Source organism: Poecilia reticulata, linkage group LG18 (assembly GCF_000633615.1).
Source record: "Poecilia reticulata strain Guanapo linkage group LG18, Guppy_female_1.0+MT, whole genome shotgun sequence".
In the NCBI taxonomy this organism is placed as follows: domain Eukaryota; kingdom Metazoa; phylum Chordata; class Actinopteri; order Cyprinodontiformes; family Poeciliidae; genus Poecilia; species Poecilia reticulata.
The window spans coordinates 12,877,982-12,896,732 of NC_024348.1; the positions used below are offsets into that span (position 1 = coordinate 12,877,982).

Consider the following 18,751-nt stretch of genomic DNA (forward strand, 5'->3'; position numbering starts at 1 on the left):
AAACTCAAGTATTCACTGCTAAATGTGCTAGTGGTGGAGAAACAACTACCATTACAGGAAAACTGTTTAACTGGCGTCATGCTAACTAGCCTAGCATTCATAACAAGATCTGCTGACAGAGAAAAGCTGCAGTAGAGCTTCACAAGATTGATTGACAGCGCCAAGACCCGCCTTCAGGCTCTGATTGGTTGTTTCTACTTAGAGAAGGCAGAGGCTTGATTGTTTAACTGATTATCTGTGTCCTACTGTCACCACATAGACAGTTTCAACAAATATGTAAAAAAAAATTTTTTATATATATATTATAAATGTTAAATACTGCAGCTTTAAGGATACACCACATTAAAACTCTGACTAGACCACTCAAAAACTTTCAGGATATTTTGCTGGCATAAGAGGTGAACTTGCTGATATGGTTCTGCTGCCCAATTTATTTTAAAGTTAAAATGTTTTGGTTTCCAGTTGTTTTAAGTACACTTAAAAACAGAAATGTTATGCTGTTATTGGTTGTATCGCCTTGCAGCAACACGGCGGCATCAATCTCAGCTCTGAGGAAATGTCTGTTTTCTCCATGTACTCTGATTTCCTCCCACAGTGAAAAACATCAGAATGAAAGTCGTTTTCATAAAACTCATGTAGAAAATGAATCATCTCTAATTGAAACACATAGCTGTTTTCCTCTTTTTTTATTTTTTTACAGCATATATTTATATTTTTTCTTTTTATGATAAAAAACATACATGCATACAAAATGATGCAGATTTAAAAGCAGATTCTGAGCCATGCATTACAAAAAAGTCAATGTATTTGAGAGACACTTCCTGGAAAATAAATCAATTGCATAAGCACCTGCAACCACTGATAAGATCTATAATGACTAAAAAAACAAAAAAAACACCACATGGTCGTTTTGACTCAGCAAGCCATGAATAATAAACATTCAAAACAAAATGAGGAAATTGCATGATGCTTGTTTCTCTTCAGTACAATAATAATGAAAGATGTAAGTACATCCTGTACAAGACTGGAGGAACCATTAAGTATCAAAAAAACTTTTTTTTTAACAATAAAAAGTACAAAAGTAAAAACTCCACACATCTATAGCGATTAAAATGTTTTCAAACATCACAAATAGTAATTAGTCACTCGAAATGTATTTTTGTATTTTTTTTTTTTTGTCTTTTTTTGTCCCTAACATATTTCAGATCATTATACAAGAATGAGTATAAGGGAACAGAGCAGAAGACAAATAGGTGGATTGGTGTGGCGTTGTGAAGTTTACAGGTCAATCTACGTTCCTATCCTCCTCAATGGTCACGACATCTTGGTCGAGACTTAAAGAACGAAATACAGACACAAGCATCTACAGTAATTTTTCTCTGCAGGGTGTCTGAACTCTCCCTTAGAGTCATAAAACGTAGAATACCTGTTGGTTCATTTCGAAGTTCTCTGTCGTTTGTTGAAACGACAGGGCCGATCCTGGAGTTTCAGCGCCTTGATTCATAGTTAAGAGGCACTACAGTCAACATTTCTGAGGAAAATTGCAAGAAACTGTGCTAAAGATGGGTGAAAAAGCAGCCAGTCTAAAGAAAGACCTTGCTGGTTTAAGATCCAAGAGATTCCAAGAAAGTCTGGCTTGTTGAAAGAAACTTTAACAACTGAAAGATGGCAAGTCCGTCATAGATCGTTGTTTTCTGAAACAGATGCTGAGATCAGGTGCAGTATGTTGCCTAGATTGAGTGGCTTCTTCTTTTCATCTTTAAAAATTCACATTTCAGATCTCAGCCGAGTTGCTGAGACTTTCCGCCTGTCCTGAATCACCATCTTTCGGACTTGACGTAGAAACTGAGTATTTCTTCTTCATGGAATATTCAGAGTTGCTGATGGAGCTGCGAACGGTGCTGCGACGCCGTGCCAACTCGGCCAGATCCTCGGCAAGGACGCTCTCCATGACCGCTCCGAGGGAATGCTTGATTTTACGACACAAGTCAGGGCAGCTGAAGACGTACAGGATGGGGTTGAGGACACTGTTGAGGAAGCCAATCGTTGCTGAGATCGGAAGGACTTTGGTTGCCACTTTCTGCGCAGAACTGTTTTTGGGAGACATCACTTCTATGATAATGAAAAGGTGGTACGGAGCCCAGCAAAGGACAAAGGTCACCACCACGGCTATCACGAGTCGAACAAATCGGAAAGGTCTGCGACAACCTCTTTGTGCTAAGCTGGAATTCACAGCGACATAGCTGAGAATGATAATTGCGAAAGGAATCAGGAAGGCAAAAAAGAGCTTCATAAAAGCCAAACCCACTTTGCGCTGCCTACATAGAGCTTTAAGGTCAAAGGTTTCACTTGGGAGATACAGGGAGTAATCGTAGTAGCACAGACACTTGCCTTTTCCAAGGGGAATGACGTCACGGAACATAAAGAAAGGGATAGTGAGGAGAACAGCTAAGGCCCAAAGCACACAACAAACCTTCCCTACCAGCTGTGTGCTTCGGTAGTTCTGAGCCCAGACGGGTCGCACCACCACCAGGCAGCGGTCAAGAGAAATGGCGGCTAGCAGGAAGGCGCTGACAAACATGTTGAAGAAGAAGACGGAGGAATAGATGCGGCAGAAGGTCGAACCCAGGATCCAGCTGTTTCCCAGGGCATGGTAGAGAGTGTAGAAGGGCAAGGTAAATGTGGCCAGGAGGTCCGACGCTGCCAGGTTCAGTATCCAGATGCTGATGATGGAGCGACTGACACGGAAGCCCACTACTGCCAGGATGAGAAGGTTCTCCAAGATGCCGATGACAGACACGATTCCAATGAAAGAGGCGTTAAAAATATTCATTGAGGTCAGGTTTTGTGCGTAACATGTTTGGCTTGGCACAAAAGAGTTGTTGGAAGGAAGGCAGGTCACGTCCATCTTGGAAGGCAGAGATTGCTTGGAATTTTCAAGAACTCTAAAATAAAAACACAAGTAATTAATCATGAGAAGTGATCACATAGTTTAAGCAATATATTATGTGACAAAAACCCCCAACTTGCATTACTTTTAAATACAATCCATACAAGTTTTAGATTTACAGTTGTGGTAAAAATACATCCATTGTCTTCTGCCAAGCTAAGTGTGTTTTTACACCTGATAATCCAGTAGACTCCATTGGATTGGGGACCAAAATTCCAACATTTGTTACATTTTCATCTGCTGCGGTTCACTTTCACGCTACACTTTGAGCAACCTGATTTTCCTGTCACCTGTGGTGGTGCTGCACCAAGAAGCACTGAACAAAACGACACAAAAGCCTCAGACGAAGACACCGAGAGAAACGTCCTTCTTCACAAAATGTAAACAAACAGAGTAACATCAGATTTTAGCTGTTGTGGGGTTTCTCTCTTGTATTTGGTAAAAGACCAGAAGTCAATTCTCCTGCTGTCACTAGACTCAAGTGTTTGTTTTGGTTGTATTTACCCATAAAGCCCTGCTCTATAGTTTTCTGGTTTCAGAGCGGTGTCCAGCCAACTTAGAAACCACTCCAAAAGCCTTTGAACCGCACCAGAGTTCACTTCAACCGAACCAAGAGGCTTGTAGAGAGACCAGAGTTCATTGTAGAGTATAGAGTCTAGTTGGGTCAAATGTCTTGAATTTGGAAAAAAAATCATTTTATTTATCACTACAGAAAGGTTCAGTGAATGCGCATATGAATCTGGTGGGTTCGGTACCTCAACAAAGGTTAAGAATCACTGTTCTATAGATATTAATAATACAATAAAAACATAAAAGTTCTGTATCACCAAGGTCACATGTTTCTATACCCAGAATGCATTGCTGTAGAGCTACCCCCTGAAGCTCTAAACTCTAAAACTGAAAGAGGGTGCACTCTTTTTTTGCTATGACTATCTACTATTGAGTTAATTTAGAAATAAGAACAGTCCGACGTGGAGTATCCAAAAAAATGTATGCCAGTAAAAGTAGTACTACTTCAACATATTTTTACTGAAGTAAGAGTAAAAAGTAGCCGTCCAAGAAATTACTCAAGTATTGGGTAAAAACTTTACTCAAGTACTGAGTAACTGATCAAATTATCAATCATTTAATATTTAAAAAGTTACATAATTAGATGGACCAAAATATAAAGTTAAGTGGAAATTTTGGTACTTTAAAGATCAAAATTACAATAATTCATATAAGTAATAAAAAATAACAAAATCAGCAAAATAAAATGTTTCCAGATCATTTTCTTTAAATATAAAACATATGAAACTTTAACAAAAACTGCAGGTGTGTGTCTGTTTCTGGTGGATTTTTGGTTGATACATGTTTGATTTTCATTCAGTGGGAAGAAAATCCAGAAATTTTATTCAAGAAAGAGCAGAAATACTTTATAATAAAATTACTCAAGTAAAAGTAAAAATTACAGTGTAGTAAAAATATTCCTGAAAGTAAATTTTTTTCCCCAAAAAACTTACTCAAATAAATGTAATTGAGTAAATGTAAGTTACTACCAGACTCTGGAAGCAATTCAGCACAAAATGATAAAAAGTAAATAAAAATAATCACAAATTGCTTCAACAACCTCAAAGTTGCTGTTTGATTAATTAATTTCCTCATAACTGAACTGACACAGAGGTGTAAAAGAAATGGGTGTTTTTTCTCACTTCACGCTTCTGCTGTCACTTTTCTTTTTAGTGAGTTTAACATGCGTTTTAAAAGTGTTTGAACTGTTTTTAGTTTTAATTTAAAACATCAATGACCAGTAAGAAGGTCATTAGTTACAAAACCTGATCAGAAACATAAAATCCTGCTTTGCTGGTAGAAATGACAGGGAAAACCTCACATGTATATAAGATATGTGGTAACTCTTTATTTATTAAAGGGGCGTGCATAAAACTGACATGACAAATTGAAATTCAAAGATACTTTATTAATCCCAAAGGGAACTGAAATAACACTGTAATAAACATGACATAACACATGTTAAAACATGAATGTTTGTGTCTGTTGTCATGATGTGTGACTCGATAAATAATGACTTTTTAAAGCCAAGTTGTACTAAAACTTGCATTAAAAGTGTCATTATTTACCAGTTGACACTTCCTGACAACTGTCATAACCGATCATAAAGACTCCTTCATGTTCATAACTGGTTTTATTTCATATTTATGACAATATTATGTCAGTCTTATACACAACCCTTCGAATAAATGCTACCAAATTTATTCCATAGCTTCAGTTACTAAAACAAAGCGAGGCACAGGTGTGGTTAAGGCATAGAAACCACAGGAATGACCTCAGAGACGTTATCTGTTCTTAATTTCAGATTATGTTTGACCTTCAGCTTGGTGTTTCACAAGCTGCTCTGTTGGCCTGATCCTAACTTTCCACAAATAAAACATGGACAGGAAATAGCATCTGCCAAAATAACCCGATGAATAACGGAGAACTTTGGGTCAGAATTAAGAAATGATAATAAAAATAATAATGTTTGTTGCTATAAATGACCCACAATTGAAAAAATGTACTGAATGCTGTTTGTGTTCTTTGTAAGCTCATTAATTTAGTGATACTTACAGAGTAAAAATGAATTAATTTGTGGTATCAGGAGCTCATCTGGGTTGGGCCGAGTGAGGAAGAGGGCTGATCCAATCGCTGTGAAGATAAAACATAAGCTGTGATGTTCGCTCAGTTAAAACTCGACGCCTGTGGTTAATCAGTATCTCTACAAACCACAACATTTAGTTTTTATTTTTTTAGTCTCAGCTTTTGGAAGAGGCTTATTTTCTGTAGAAACGAACAATGCCTTGCAGGCTGCTCACAATCTGTGGGGTCGAAAACACAAGCCTCAGTTTATTTACGACTATATTTGATAGACAAAAGTGGTTGGGGAGAGGAAGAAAAGTAACACTTTTTTTTTTCTTACGGACGTGGTTTTGTATTCAACTCAAGTTGTTTTTTTTATTTTAAATGTTTGGATATTTTTCTATAGCTTCCCTGAAGGTGCCTCCTTAAAAAGTGAAAATAACCAGCTGCGATAAACCAGACAGCAGATGTCTGCCAGGATAAAATGCATGATGCATTCCTCTCCTGCATGTTTTATCTGCAGCTTTACTCTGGCTGCACATCCTCTGCAGCTGAGAGATTCATTAGTTCCTGGTTCCCTACCTCTTCACATGTTCATCTCTCACTTCGCCCACAACCTCTGAATAATTATTCACAGCATAACAAGGCTTTGTATCAGGCACACCACAAAGTAAGAAATACAATTTATATTACAACATCGCATTTTATCTTAAAGACTTCCTGTTAGCACACATTGGAATATCAAGGAGAAGATATTTACAAAAAATATATTAGTTGAACAGATCAGACTGCAAATTATGTTGCTATTATTATAGCGTAAAAAGATAAAAACACAAAAAAACGTAAGTCTGGACTACAATTAACTGAAATAAATAGAGATTATCCTCATAAATGAGTCGGAGGGGCAGGAAATCATAAGAGTTTGTATTTTCCACCTGCTCTATTCGAACAATTTATGTTAAACTGGCATTTATTTTTTTCCTGTTTTTCATATTTTGTATGTTCAAATAAATAAATAAATGTATAATATAGCCTCTTTTCCAGGATGCATTTTTAAAATTTAAGGCCTATTAACACCAGGACGAATATTTAGCTGTCATCCCGTTTTGTTTTCACATAAGTGTTCAAGTTCAACCTTTTATTGCTATATGCACAGTAGAAAACATTTTTAGCTGTCTGTAAGAGTGCCTGACAAAAAGTCAAAAAATAATAACAGATAAAAATATTGCAAAATTCTTTCGAACACAAATAAGGAGGAGGAAAAATATGCATTCTAAATACTGCAAATAAAAAATAAGAAGGTTTTTGTTTGTTCATATACAAGTGGGGAGGAAAGAGTCGCATCATGCAGGTAAAAAATGTAATTAAAATACCTCACCGGTGAGCTGTGTGTGCTGCAGCGCCTGCTGGAGAGTGATGCAGCTACTGACACTCGCAGGGGTGTATTTAAGTAAAGCAATAGGAAGTCTAAAAACCTCAAGAGGAACAAAATCGTCACAGAAGACGTGGAGCCAAGAGTCAAAGACATTTAAGAAGAAACTAGAACTGGTCGAGCTGAAGCATGATGGGTGTAAGAAGAAACTCAAAGTATTTTTTAAGAATATGCTTCACACTAATTCCACTTCCTGTTGATACTGATCTCAGGGTTTTGTTCTCTTTTGAGCAACTTCTCTTCTGAAGTTGCTCAAAAGTTTACTTAATTTACTCTTGACCTTTTCTGTGCAAAAGTCAAGGGTTTGTTTAAAAACTCACTGCATGGATATGTGCAGAAATTGAATGGGTTGCTTTCCCACCTAACACGTTCCAGTTCTGAACTGGTGAAAACAGAATTGAGGCAATGTGTGTGAGACGAGCAATGCTACAATAATGCTGATGTCAGAAAATATTCAACCACAGAAATTTGTTTATCAACCTGAGTGCTGATGCATCACTGAAGGCGTTACTTGAGTCGTGTATTTGCAAGAATGCAAAGTTTCTGCTGAAGAACTGATGAGTAGCTCAGGTTTCTGGTTAGCATGTAATAGGATTGAACTGGTTTTGATTCACCAGGCCGTTACGGTTTAAGCATCTTTGCTGCCTTTTTCTTGCTAAATTTGGCATCTTTACGTTCTATCATTACCTGACTGCTTTTAAAATTTACAACAGGGTTTCTCAGGAGCTGACTGACATGCTGAAGAATGAATTCAGTATTTGATTTATCTATAAGTTGCTAAATGGGAGCTCCACAGGGACTGGACCGGGTCACCACTTTCTCAAAGGAGCACTTCTCAGTGCACTTCTGCGTTTTACCCTTTAAGTTATGGTTTAACAGTTTTTGTGAGGTTTTGTTTCGAAACTTGGTGTAGCTCGTAGCAATGAGTACATTACTAAAAGTATACTTGGCAACTGTAGGTTGGTTGGGAAGAGTAGTTTGATTATCCTTGGAAAACACTAAATCCCATGTTGCTCCATTTATCGATGTGTGTACATATGGAGTAATGTGATTTTTTTTATATCAGCTAAGATTAAACATTTATTTGTATTTCAACTGATACTGTATTTAACAAAAGTATATTTTAAAAGACTCTTCAGGCACATCCTAAGAGAAACATTAACCAGAGTGAAGTTGACCGTAAATCAGAATCAAGCTAACAGCTAATCAGAGTCAGATTAAGTCAGGTTAACTGATAATAAAAGCCAGGCTAGCAGTTAATCAGAGTGAAGTTTACAGCAAATAAGGGTCAAGCTAATAGCTAATCACATTCAAGATAACTTGTAATTGGAGCCAAACTGTTAATCTGAATTAGACTAGCAGCTAATCAAAGTCAAGCTAACAGCTAATCAAATTTAGGCTAAAAGCTAACCAGAGTGACTTTAACAGCTAGAGTCTGGCTGGCAGCTAATCAGCCTGCAAGTCAAGAATGGTACAAATGTGGCTCAGCTGCACAGACAGTTAATGCAGATGGAAAGATTTTAAAAAGTACTTGGGTGAGATTTTTACTGCTAAATAAAAATGTTATGATAATGCTAAATGCTAGGTGCAACACAAAGCATTAGCCTTTTAATAAACACGCTCTTTGATTTAATTTTAAATTCATTGTACGTATAGGACTATATTCAGACTCGGCTGCATCCATTTAGGCCTAAAGGCCTGTTTCAGCGTCCGCACTGTTATAGTCATAATTTGCTCTGTCGGTTGTGACATTTCCGATGCAGAAGCTAATGTCTATACACCAAACAGGAGCAATATGAGTGTTGGTTTGGTTGTTTTTGAGTTCTGCTTTCTGTGTGACAAAATGCACCCAAACCCACAAAAATGTCTGGTTTATAGAAGATCAAATAAAATGATTAAAATCTATTTAAAAAGGGGTTTTAATTTCAGCTGCATAACTTGAGCTGTGTAGTTTTCTGGTTTAGTTGTGAATTTCCAAAGAAGTGTGTCTTTGATACCTCTACCATTTACTTTGCATCAATGATTGAATATTATTTAGCATCCGGAAGTTACTTTAGATTAAATGTGTGATAAATTAATTCAGTTATGGTGTAAAGAAAGAACTCAAAAGGTCCTTCAGGGCAAAGAGAGCAGCAGCGTCTCCTGATGCGGTTGAAGACAAATCAGGAGGCAGAAGATAAAACATCTGAGGTTTGACAGGAAAGCTGAGGGTCGCAGGAGGGTAAGATGTCTGTTTGGCTGCGAGAGGAAGAGGAGGATGATGAGCTCATTCCTGAATTGAACTTAGTGAGGAATGTTTTCAGCTCGTTTGCTTGAAGCCTGAGATCTCCTTCATCCCTGACCGCCCGGTTCTCTGTAGTTTATCCTGCACCTTCTTCCCTTTCTTGACTTTGAGCACCTCCTGTTTACTCCTCTCTGTCTCACTCTCTTTCTCATTTAACAGTTCTTTTACTAATGATTTAGTGTTTGTTATTAGGGAGGCATTAATGTCCTCTCTGTGTGGCTGGCAAAGAGCGATCCAGTCCGTGGCCTCAAAATAAAACTGCAGGGCTCCTTCAGCTTCCTGTGAACTTTTTCTTGCAGTTCTTTTTGTTGCAGATTGCCTCTGAACAAGGTGTTTACATTCTGAGCAGAGATTTTCCCTGAGGAGATCTTGCTTTGGAGATCTATGAATCCTTGATATTTTCATAAATCAAACTCTCTGGTAAATCAGCTCACAAACTGATGAAACGTTGGCAGTGTAGCAGAGAGTGGGTTATGATAAAAATCACCAGATATCACCACAAATGCATTGAGATGCTGTGTCTGTAGCTTAGCAACAGATGACATCACGTGCATTATCTGAGGGTGGGATGTAAACAGCTGCCAAAATAATACTGCTGAACTCTGTTGGTAGATAATATGGATGCAAACTTTCAGAGGGATGCTGGAGTAGGGGATGTGATTCTGTCTCAGTGAAGCAAGTTACACTGAATTCCCCTATATTCTTGCCGAGTTCTTGTCAGGGCTTGGAGTTCATCCATCTTGTTGGCCAACGATCTCACGTTGCCCGTTATGATGGACGGAAGAGTTGTAAACCACCCCGTTGCTATGGTTACGCATCGCAAACAGGAAGCCACATAACGTGTGAAGGTGTACCAGAGTAAGAGGGAAACTGAAAAGGACATCCAACACAACCGCCTCCGAGTATTTAAGACAGAGATGAAGCCAGCGTCCAGTCCTCACGTTCACCGGTGCACAGGCTAGTTTTCCAACGATGTGCATTTTTGATAGAGGCTGCTCAAACAATGGCTTTGTGGTGTAATCTGAAAGCACTACTGCGGCTAATGACTTGCGGTCGGTTAAAAACAAGCAGACTCGATGATGACATTTCTCCGTTGAACAATGGCTCATGTTGTGTCGCAAGAAGTTAGAAAACATGAGGTCCAGCAAGGCATCTTCATGATCACAGACGAGTACCAACAGTCCCTAACATTATAACTGTTGGTAAAAAAAAAAAAAACACAACCTTTTGGGTTGGATAAACTCAAACTGCATTCATGTGGTGTGGGAATCACACTGCCACCTGCTGTTGGGTTGGTGTATTGACACCACTTGGACTGATGCCTTTCTGAAATACCGTTTTCTTCCAAATGTAGATTATTTTACTTTCTTTTGGATAAGTGTCATAAGTATATTAATTAAGTGTTAATGAGAAAGAAAATGTGAAGGCTTTACTTCTGCTTTGAGGCGTGCAGCAGTTTATTTTGGGGTCTAAACTGCAGCACTTGCTGACTGTAAGTGCTCTTACACAATGCAGAAGGGGAATTAGCCACTACCCTTTAATTTCTCTTCTCAGTACACTGTGACTGTCTGCAGGCTGTTGAACTTTGGTCTTCTCCTCCAGCACAGCGAAGCAGCTGCACTTACTCCGACTTTAAATAAAGCAACTTTATTAGCTCCTCATGTGGAGACGTTTTAAAAAACACCCATCCATCTGTAACAGGGTTTATTTAAAAACATTATTACACATGTGAAGTTTGTCCAAATTGGTTTATTTACTCTTCAAACTGATTTTTGATGAGTCAAGAAGTTATTTTATCCTTTTATTGCTGTATCTGTTAACGCTGCTTTTGGCAGTTGGTGGTTACCATAGCAACCAGTAACCGACAGCTCCTCCCCCTGTTTTCTGTTGCCGTTGGAAACTGGTCTGTTTTCTTTTAAGCAGCTATGATGTTTTGAAGTACAGTACATTTGTGACACATTTAATAGTATGCAGAGTTTCATGTTTAATTTTGCAATGTCTTTTTTTAACTGTTAAATTAATGTCAACTCTGTTACAGCTATTATCTGGCATCAACTGCCTAATGGGAACCATAGATCTGTTCGGGGTTATTTATTCTATTCTACTTAATGTATTAAGAAAGAGAGAATGAGCAAAAATAATATGTTAGCAACCGCCATGACAGTGAGTTACGGTACCTACCAAGATGGCTGTCAGCTACAAAGCTTCTTGACGCCACTTGTAGTGTTTAGATTTGCTTTTCAACCATATTAAATGTAACATTGACAAACATATTTGATGGTTGTTGATGATTTTGATGATGGCAGTCAGCAAAATATAATATTTGTTACTGGTTTCTCAATTGGTGACCGTATGTTTGTATAGCTTTTCAACAGAGCAACTTAACTGCTTTGTTGCCAAAATGTGATATACAGATAAAGTTGATTGGTGATTAATTGTATTTTCTATTTACTGAAGTTTTTCTCATTACAAGTGTGTTTTTCATATAAATGTACATTTTTATATTCTGGTAATAAATAAACAAACACCCCATAGTAGATTTTTGTATTTGTTTCTGGGGTGCTAAATTCAAAATAACACCAATACACTAATTACNGAATGTGGGGCCCCCCGTTGGCCCTCATTTATCAGAGAGCCACCACTGCAGAAAGCTGCGCACACGGTTACACAGAGGAATGTGGAAGGATGTCACGGTGACACGCATGAAGGGAGAAAACACGCAAACTCCACCAGAGACAGCCGAGATTTGAAGAAACGGAGTCAACAACTGCAGAGCTCATTTCAGCGTCTTTCACAACGTTTGATGGCCGTGAGATTATTACCAAGCAGAAAAAAAAATACCAGCAGTAAAATCAAAACAGCTGCAAATATGAGCTATTTGGCGTGTAGCGCAAATAAAGCCAAGCTAAACCTCAAATGTCCCCTCGGATGTAGCAAGTTAAAAGTTTTACTTACTGGAAAAACTCTTGTGTGATGAAAGTTTCAGGACTCGGGTCTTTCCGCTTCAGACTGTCTGCGGGTTCGTGTAAAAAAACAGGCGTTTCCTCAAAACTTGCTGATCATCCAAATAAAAGTTCTGCTGAAGGGAAAACGAGGGGAAAACAAAGTTTTTTTTTCCACGTATTTCCATCAGTTGATTCATAGATAAGAGGCGATCTTCCTGCCCGGAGAGGCGTGAGGAATGTCGGGAGAGATTGATGCAGAAATCATTATTTCTGCTGTTTCAGGCTGAGACGTTCAGCTCTTTAACTCTAATTTCGGTGCAAATGTTTAATGACCGCACTTTACGTTTGACTCGGTTGCTACCCCCAGGGGGCGCCACAGCAACCAATCTGCCTCCATCTCTCCCTGTCTGTTACACCTGCTTGATTTGACATTCTCATATTTTGGATAAAAATTCTTCTTAATTGGTCGTTTTAATTGATCAGAGAATTAGCATTTGTCCCCCTTTCCTGTCGGCGTTTGTTATATTCTTTCTAGATGACTTTTACTCAGTCATCATGGTGTCCAAAGTGAGGGTTGGGGGCCATTTGTGGAGCTTGGAACAATTCTGTGCGGCCATTGAAATTTGTAGCTCAAGAACGCTACAAATTTGGCATTCTAGTTGTTTTAATTTTAATTTCATAGTAAATGAAAGTCCAGCAAGTTTATATTTAAAAAGAAAAAAATAGAGCATACTGATTGTTTTAAACCTGGATAACAGAAGAAGCATTTATTTGAAGAAAGTACTTAAATAACTGAAAAGGGTTAGGAAACTGTCAAAAAAAGTTCCCACTTTGTTTCATTAAAATATTGCATGCTTAATTTATTGATAAGCATTTTTTTTTTTTAATTCGCAACCAAATAAGTTTTCTTCCATGATATTCGTCGCAGCTTGCATGATGACATGCCATGATTTGGTAACACGATAGAAGACATGGCGAACGCCACTACCACGATTTGAGCTGTATGTTTGTAACCTGCAGAGACTGAAGATACGAATCAGTTTATGCTATAATCTGGTACAGCAAATCAATTGGTGGCATTTATGTTTTAGCTGCACATTATCACTTTCTAAATAAAGTTTATATTAAAAGAAAGATGCTGCAGAAAGCACTCCGTAATGTTCTCAAATTAACCACGTGTGTGTCTGAACATGTGACGACACATATATACCAAATGTCCGTTTCTATTAACTGTGGCATCATGAAAAGTTCATCTTTAGGTTTCCATTTTCATACAAAACTACCCTCATTTTTATAATTGTTTAGTTCTAACTTTAAATCGCTGTTCACAGGTGGAGGTGAGCTGTAAGATGATCAAAAAAGAGGAAAAAAAAGCACTTGGTTTTCACTGGAGAACGCCAGTCACTACAAAGAGAGAGTGGTGCGAAGCGGAAACACGTCTCACTTCTGCTCTTCTTTACTTCCAGATAGTAAAAGCAACCCAAATGGTTTAGTCATGCTTTAACCCTGAGGAAACATGACTCTCCATATTTAAACTGAACTTCCAGCTTTATATATCTGCATGTTTCAGAGGAAAAAAAAATAGAGACTTACCTAAGATTTTAACTGGTCCTCACTAAATGCACAAGGGAAAACTCTTTCTCTTGCGCATTCACAGGTCTGAACAACTTGTGCAACACTGATTGACCCTCGTCGGGTCAATCAGTGTTGCTTCCTAAGTGGACAGTTTGATTTCACAGAAGTTTGATTTACTTGGAGTTATATTGTGTTGTTTAAGTGTTCCCTTTATTTTTTTGAGCAGTATATAAACACGCAGAGAGCAAATCTTATCCAACCTTGACCTGCTCACAGGAAAAGTAAGAAACGTTCACTTGCTTTTTCCTGCTATTCAAATAGGAGTTCCCCAGAGAGCTGAAGTTTGAATAAGAAACCATCAGCACATCATGCAGACCACCGCAGACTTAGCAGAGTTAAAACAAACAAATCTCCTCTAAGTTTTACACAGGAAGCATTTCACAGAACCTTCTTTCATTCTCACTATGAATTGTGACTAAGGCTTTTCACTAATGCCGTGATCCTTAGCAGCAGTTTGTCGAACGTTTCTGAGAATCACTGAGGGAGGCGTAGCACCACTTCGATCTATTTTTACTCCAGCAGAAGTAAAAAGTAATCAAACTACGCAGATGATACGCAGCTCTACGTTACAATGCCACCAGGGGAAACGAAGCCTCTCAAGCGCTGAAAATGAGGTGCCATACATTTTTTTTACCTCAACAAAAACAGAACTGATGTTATCTTTGGACTTAAAGAGGAACAATTTAAAGCGCATGTGTCAAACTCAAGGCCCGAAGCTTTTTATGTGGCCCTCTCCAAAGGACATCAATAACCTATTTATTGATATTTTAACAGATTAATTAGTTGTATCAATATATTCTGGCACAGCCGGCCCTTTAAAAACATTCAGATTTTTGATATGGGCCAGAATGAAAATGAGTTTGAAGGCCCTGATCTAGTCAGCACACAGATCCAGTTATCACAGCTGGAAACCTCCAGAGCCACATAAAAACGGCTACAAAGTCGGCCTTCTGTCGCCTGAAGAACATCAGGATTAGAGGACTGATGTCTCAGAAAGATCTAGAGAAACTCATCCATGCTTTTCTCTTTAGTCGCACTGATCACTGCAACAACGTCTAAAAAAAAAATAACTCAGATCCAGATGCTGCTGCTGGAGTTCTGACTAAAACCAGGAAGTTAGAGCACCTCATCACCCTCACTGGCTCCCTGTAGCTCAGAGAATAGACTTTAAAATACTGTTAGTTCTGAACGGCTCAGTACAGACAACACAGTACGGATCTGATGTTGTCATAGCAACCTTCCAGACCCCTCAGGTCTTCTGGTTCTGGTCTGCTCTGCATCGCCAGAACCAGAACCAAACATGCAGAAGCAGCATTCAGCTTCTATGCACCACAAATCTGGAACAAACTTCCAGAAAACTGTAAGACAGCCGAAACACTGAGTTCCTTTAAATCTAGCACCCACCTGATTAGAGCCGATTTTGATCATCATAAATGAAACATTAATCAATATATTTGATGTTCATCGATTATTCCACAAAGCATGTTTACTTACTTCATAATTGGGTTATTTGTATATTTTCATGTTTAAGCTCTTTGAACTGTTGTTTCTGAAACGTGCTACACAAATAAACTTGGTTCATAGAAAGCGTTTCTTGTTCAGGTGTTTTCTTTGCTGCGTTAAGAACTGCATCTCAGATAAGATGTGTCATCACTTTTCAGAATTATTATTATAACATCAAAAACGATTTCAGAAGAAGTTGCTCATTTCCTCTTTTTCTTCTTGTCCAGTTGTTTGAGCAATCATTTCTGCAGCGTTATCTTGTGTTCCAGTGAACTGCAGAGCAACACCTGAAGCTGTGATGACGTAAACCTCACTGCAGCTGCAACCCGCTGGCCCAAATCTCATAAAATACACTAAATGTTCTTTTGGTTGTGATTTTTTAAGTGAAATAAAAATGAACTGACTGCTGATGTTAAACGGCAGGAAAGGTAGAAGGAGATGGGAGTCCAAACTGCGGCGTGGGGGCCATTTGTGGCCCTTGGATTGATTCGTTTGTGGTTCTACTGATCCGTCCTGCAGACGTGGCCGATGCAGATGGAGAGTTTTACTCAGAATATCATCATCACCAACATAATGACACAAAACTAATTAAAACTAATATTTTAACCATGTTTATCCAGACATCCATCCATCCATCCATCCATTTTCTTCCGCTTATCCGGGGTCGGGTCGCGGGGGCAGCAGCTTCAGAAGGGAGGCCCAGACTTCCCTCTCCCCAGCCACTTCTTCCAGCTCCTCCGGGGGAATCCCAAGGCGTTCCCAGGCCAGCCGAGAGACGTAATCCCTCCAGCGTGTCCTGGGTCTTCCCCGAGGCCTCCTCCCGGTGGGACGTGCCCGGAACACCTCACCAGGGAGGCGTCCAGGAGGCATCCTTACCAGATGCCCGAGCCACCTTAACTGGCTCCTCTCGACGTGGAGGAGCAGCGGCTCTACTCTGAGCCCCTCCCGGATGACCGAGCTTCTCACCCTATCTCTAAGGGAGAGCCCAGCCACCCTGCGGAGGAAACCCATTTCGGCCGCTTGTACCCGTGATCTCGTTCTTTCGGTCATGACCCAAAGCTCATGACCATAGATGAGGGTGGGAACGTAGATCGACCGGTAAATCGAGAGCTTCGCTTTTTGGCTCAGCTCTCTCTTCACCACGACGGACCGGTACAGCGCCCGCTTCACAGTAGACGCTGCCCCAATCCGCCTGTCGATCTCCCGCTCCCTTCTTCCCTCATTCGTGAACAAGATCCCCAGATACTTAAACTCCTCCACTTGAGGCAGGACGACCCCCCTGACCCGGAGAAGGCACTCTACCTTTATCCAGACAGTTTTACTGAAATACTGACTTTTCTGAACCCAAATAAGCTTTTATTTAATTTATTAAACTTGATTAAATATAGAAGGCATTTTGATCCCGTTTTTCAAGTGAAAATAAATTTGTGCAAATTTCTTTCAATATAGCAAACATGCAAATATCCTTTCTACATCCTGGATCAAACATCAGTTTCCGTCAAAACTGGGTAACTATTTGCCTAATTTTAGTTTTTATTATTATTATTTTATTGGCCTGCACGTTCTTTTGACTTAACAATGAAAAAACGTTGGACACCCTGTTGTAGGACGTAGACTAGTTTGTTTGTGGCAGTTTAAATATGTAATATTCTAAAATTACTTCATTTAGTAGTCTAATTTAATTAATTACACAACTGTAACTTGGTGCAAAATCTTTTTTTGTTGCACTTTATTACAGTTTAACGTCTCTAAATATGCAAACTTCTTATTACCAAAGTTTTTCTGACTTAGATTCAAATTCCCAATGGGAATTATTTCACAAGTGAAGATGAGGAGATTAAATTCATAACCGCTGCACCTGATGTATCATTTTTCACTTCAAGCAGTTTCCCAATATTAACCCACTGCAAAAAAACCAAAATATTACCAAGTATTTCTGGCTTAGATTCCAGTGCAGACATCTTAGTTCACTTGAAATAAGACAAAAGTAACATATATGTAACTTTTCAACTAGATAGTTGTTAAGAGTCAATAAATCCTTAATATTGATGAAAAAAAAATTGCATTAGCAAATTATTTCACTCAAAACAGGAGAAAATGTCTTATTTTCAGTGAAATAATCTGTCAATGCAACACGTTTTTAAGATGTTCAAGAGTTTCACTGTTTTACTTAGATACTATGAAACACAGAGACTGAAGGCTGAATGTACAGTATGCCAGATATTAATTTAAATTAACAGCATTAACAGCAGCAGATCCTCCGTTTGATAAGCTAATAAAACCCGTCAGCTGTGAATAAATGTAAAATACTTTTTGAGAGAAAGCAAAGTTTTCACCTACCGTTCGTTTCAGCAGTGTGAGCTTATGACCCAATAGAGGAAAAGGACCATCTGTAGACAGATTTCCTTTCTCAATCAGCCGTATTGGCTCTAGTTTCAGTTCCCTAAATCATATCTTGGAAAACTTGAGTGCATTTTACAAAAACCAACAATCAAATGCTCAGTTTTCTGCTTAGGACAAATGAAGACAGATACCCTACATCAACATAGACAACTTTTTTTGTACATATTGTTTACGAGAAAATGAGACGTCGAGTTTCTGTTGGATCTCTAAACCTGCAGTTCATTTATTAAAATGCTTGTTTAAAATTAAATGACAAAATAACTGTATTTCACCAAACATATTATAAAATATGCATTTCTTTAATGAAGTATTAAGAAAAAAATTAAATTGCAAGTGAGAGGGAAGTAGCTCAGTTATGCTAGCTTGACTATGACAACCTTAACATGTAGATGTGGTGAGGGACTCATGTTCTGGTTCAGTTAGACAGAAAATGGTGATTTAAACACCGACTCTAACAGATCATCAGCAGAGCAGGTGTTTAAATTGGCTAATCAACCACAACTTTTAGCATAGCTAATAGCAGCAGTAGCTAATCTACCACAGCGAACACTTATTAATATTTGCTAAATAAACATCAAGCCTAAAAACATAAAACTGAAACAAACTAAATGTTCTGCTCTGTTTGGATTATTATTATTGCTATTATTAAAAACCAATAACAATGATATCATATAATGACATATGATATTACTACTGCTGCCATTATTAATAGCAATAATTATAATTATTACATTAATAATTAAATTAATAATAGTAATAAATAATCATAATGATTATACCCATCATTATTATTAATATAATTACTATGTTATAAACACCTCTGTGTTCATCTGGACCACAGACTGGACTGGAGATGCAACAGTGAAGCGTCTATGAGCAGGAACAGAGCAGACTGGACACCTGGAGGAAGCCGAGGTCCTTCAAGGCGCTGCAGATCTTCTGTTAGTCTGTTGTTGAGAGAGAGCGTCATCAGTTGGGGCAGCAGC

At 38.5% G+C, this 18,751-nt stretch overlaps 1 protein-coding gene across 3 annotated transcripts; it reads right to left on the bottom strand.

Annotated features, from left to right (window-relative positions):
• Positions 1-671: 671 nt before the first annotated feature.
• LOC103480596 (prostaglandin D2 receptor 2-like) lies at positions 672-17,735 on the bottom strand. Of its 3 annotated transcripts, none has more exons than XM_008435607.2 (3): positions 17,703-17,735; positions 5,555-5,632; positions 672-2,945 (listed from the first exon to the last, which is right to left on the bottom strand). In XM_008435607.2, exon 3 carries the CDS (start codon positions 2,906-2,908, stop codon positions 1,775-1,777), a length of 1,134 nt encoding a protein of 377 aa, XP_008433829.1. In that variant the 5' UTR covers positions 2,909-2,945; positions 5,555-5,632; positions 17,703-17,735; the 3' UTR covers positions 672-1,774. The 3 variants fall into 3 exon arrangements, with proteins under 3 accessions (XP_008433829.1, XP_008433828.1, XP_017165756.1); XM_008435606.2 differs by lacking the exon at positions 17,703-17,735 and adding an exon at positions 12,235-12,993; XM_017310267.1 differs by lacking the exons at positions 5,555-5,632; positions 17,703-17,735 and adding an exon at positions 12,235-12,993.
• Positions 17,736-18,751: the final 1,016 nt, after the last annotated feature.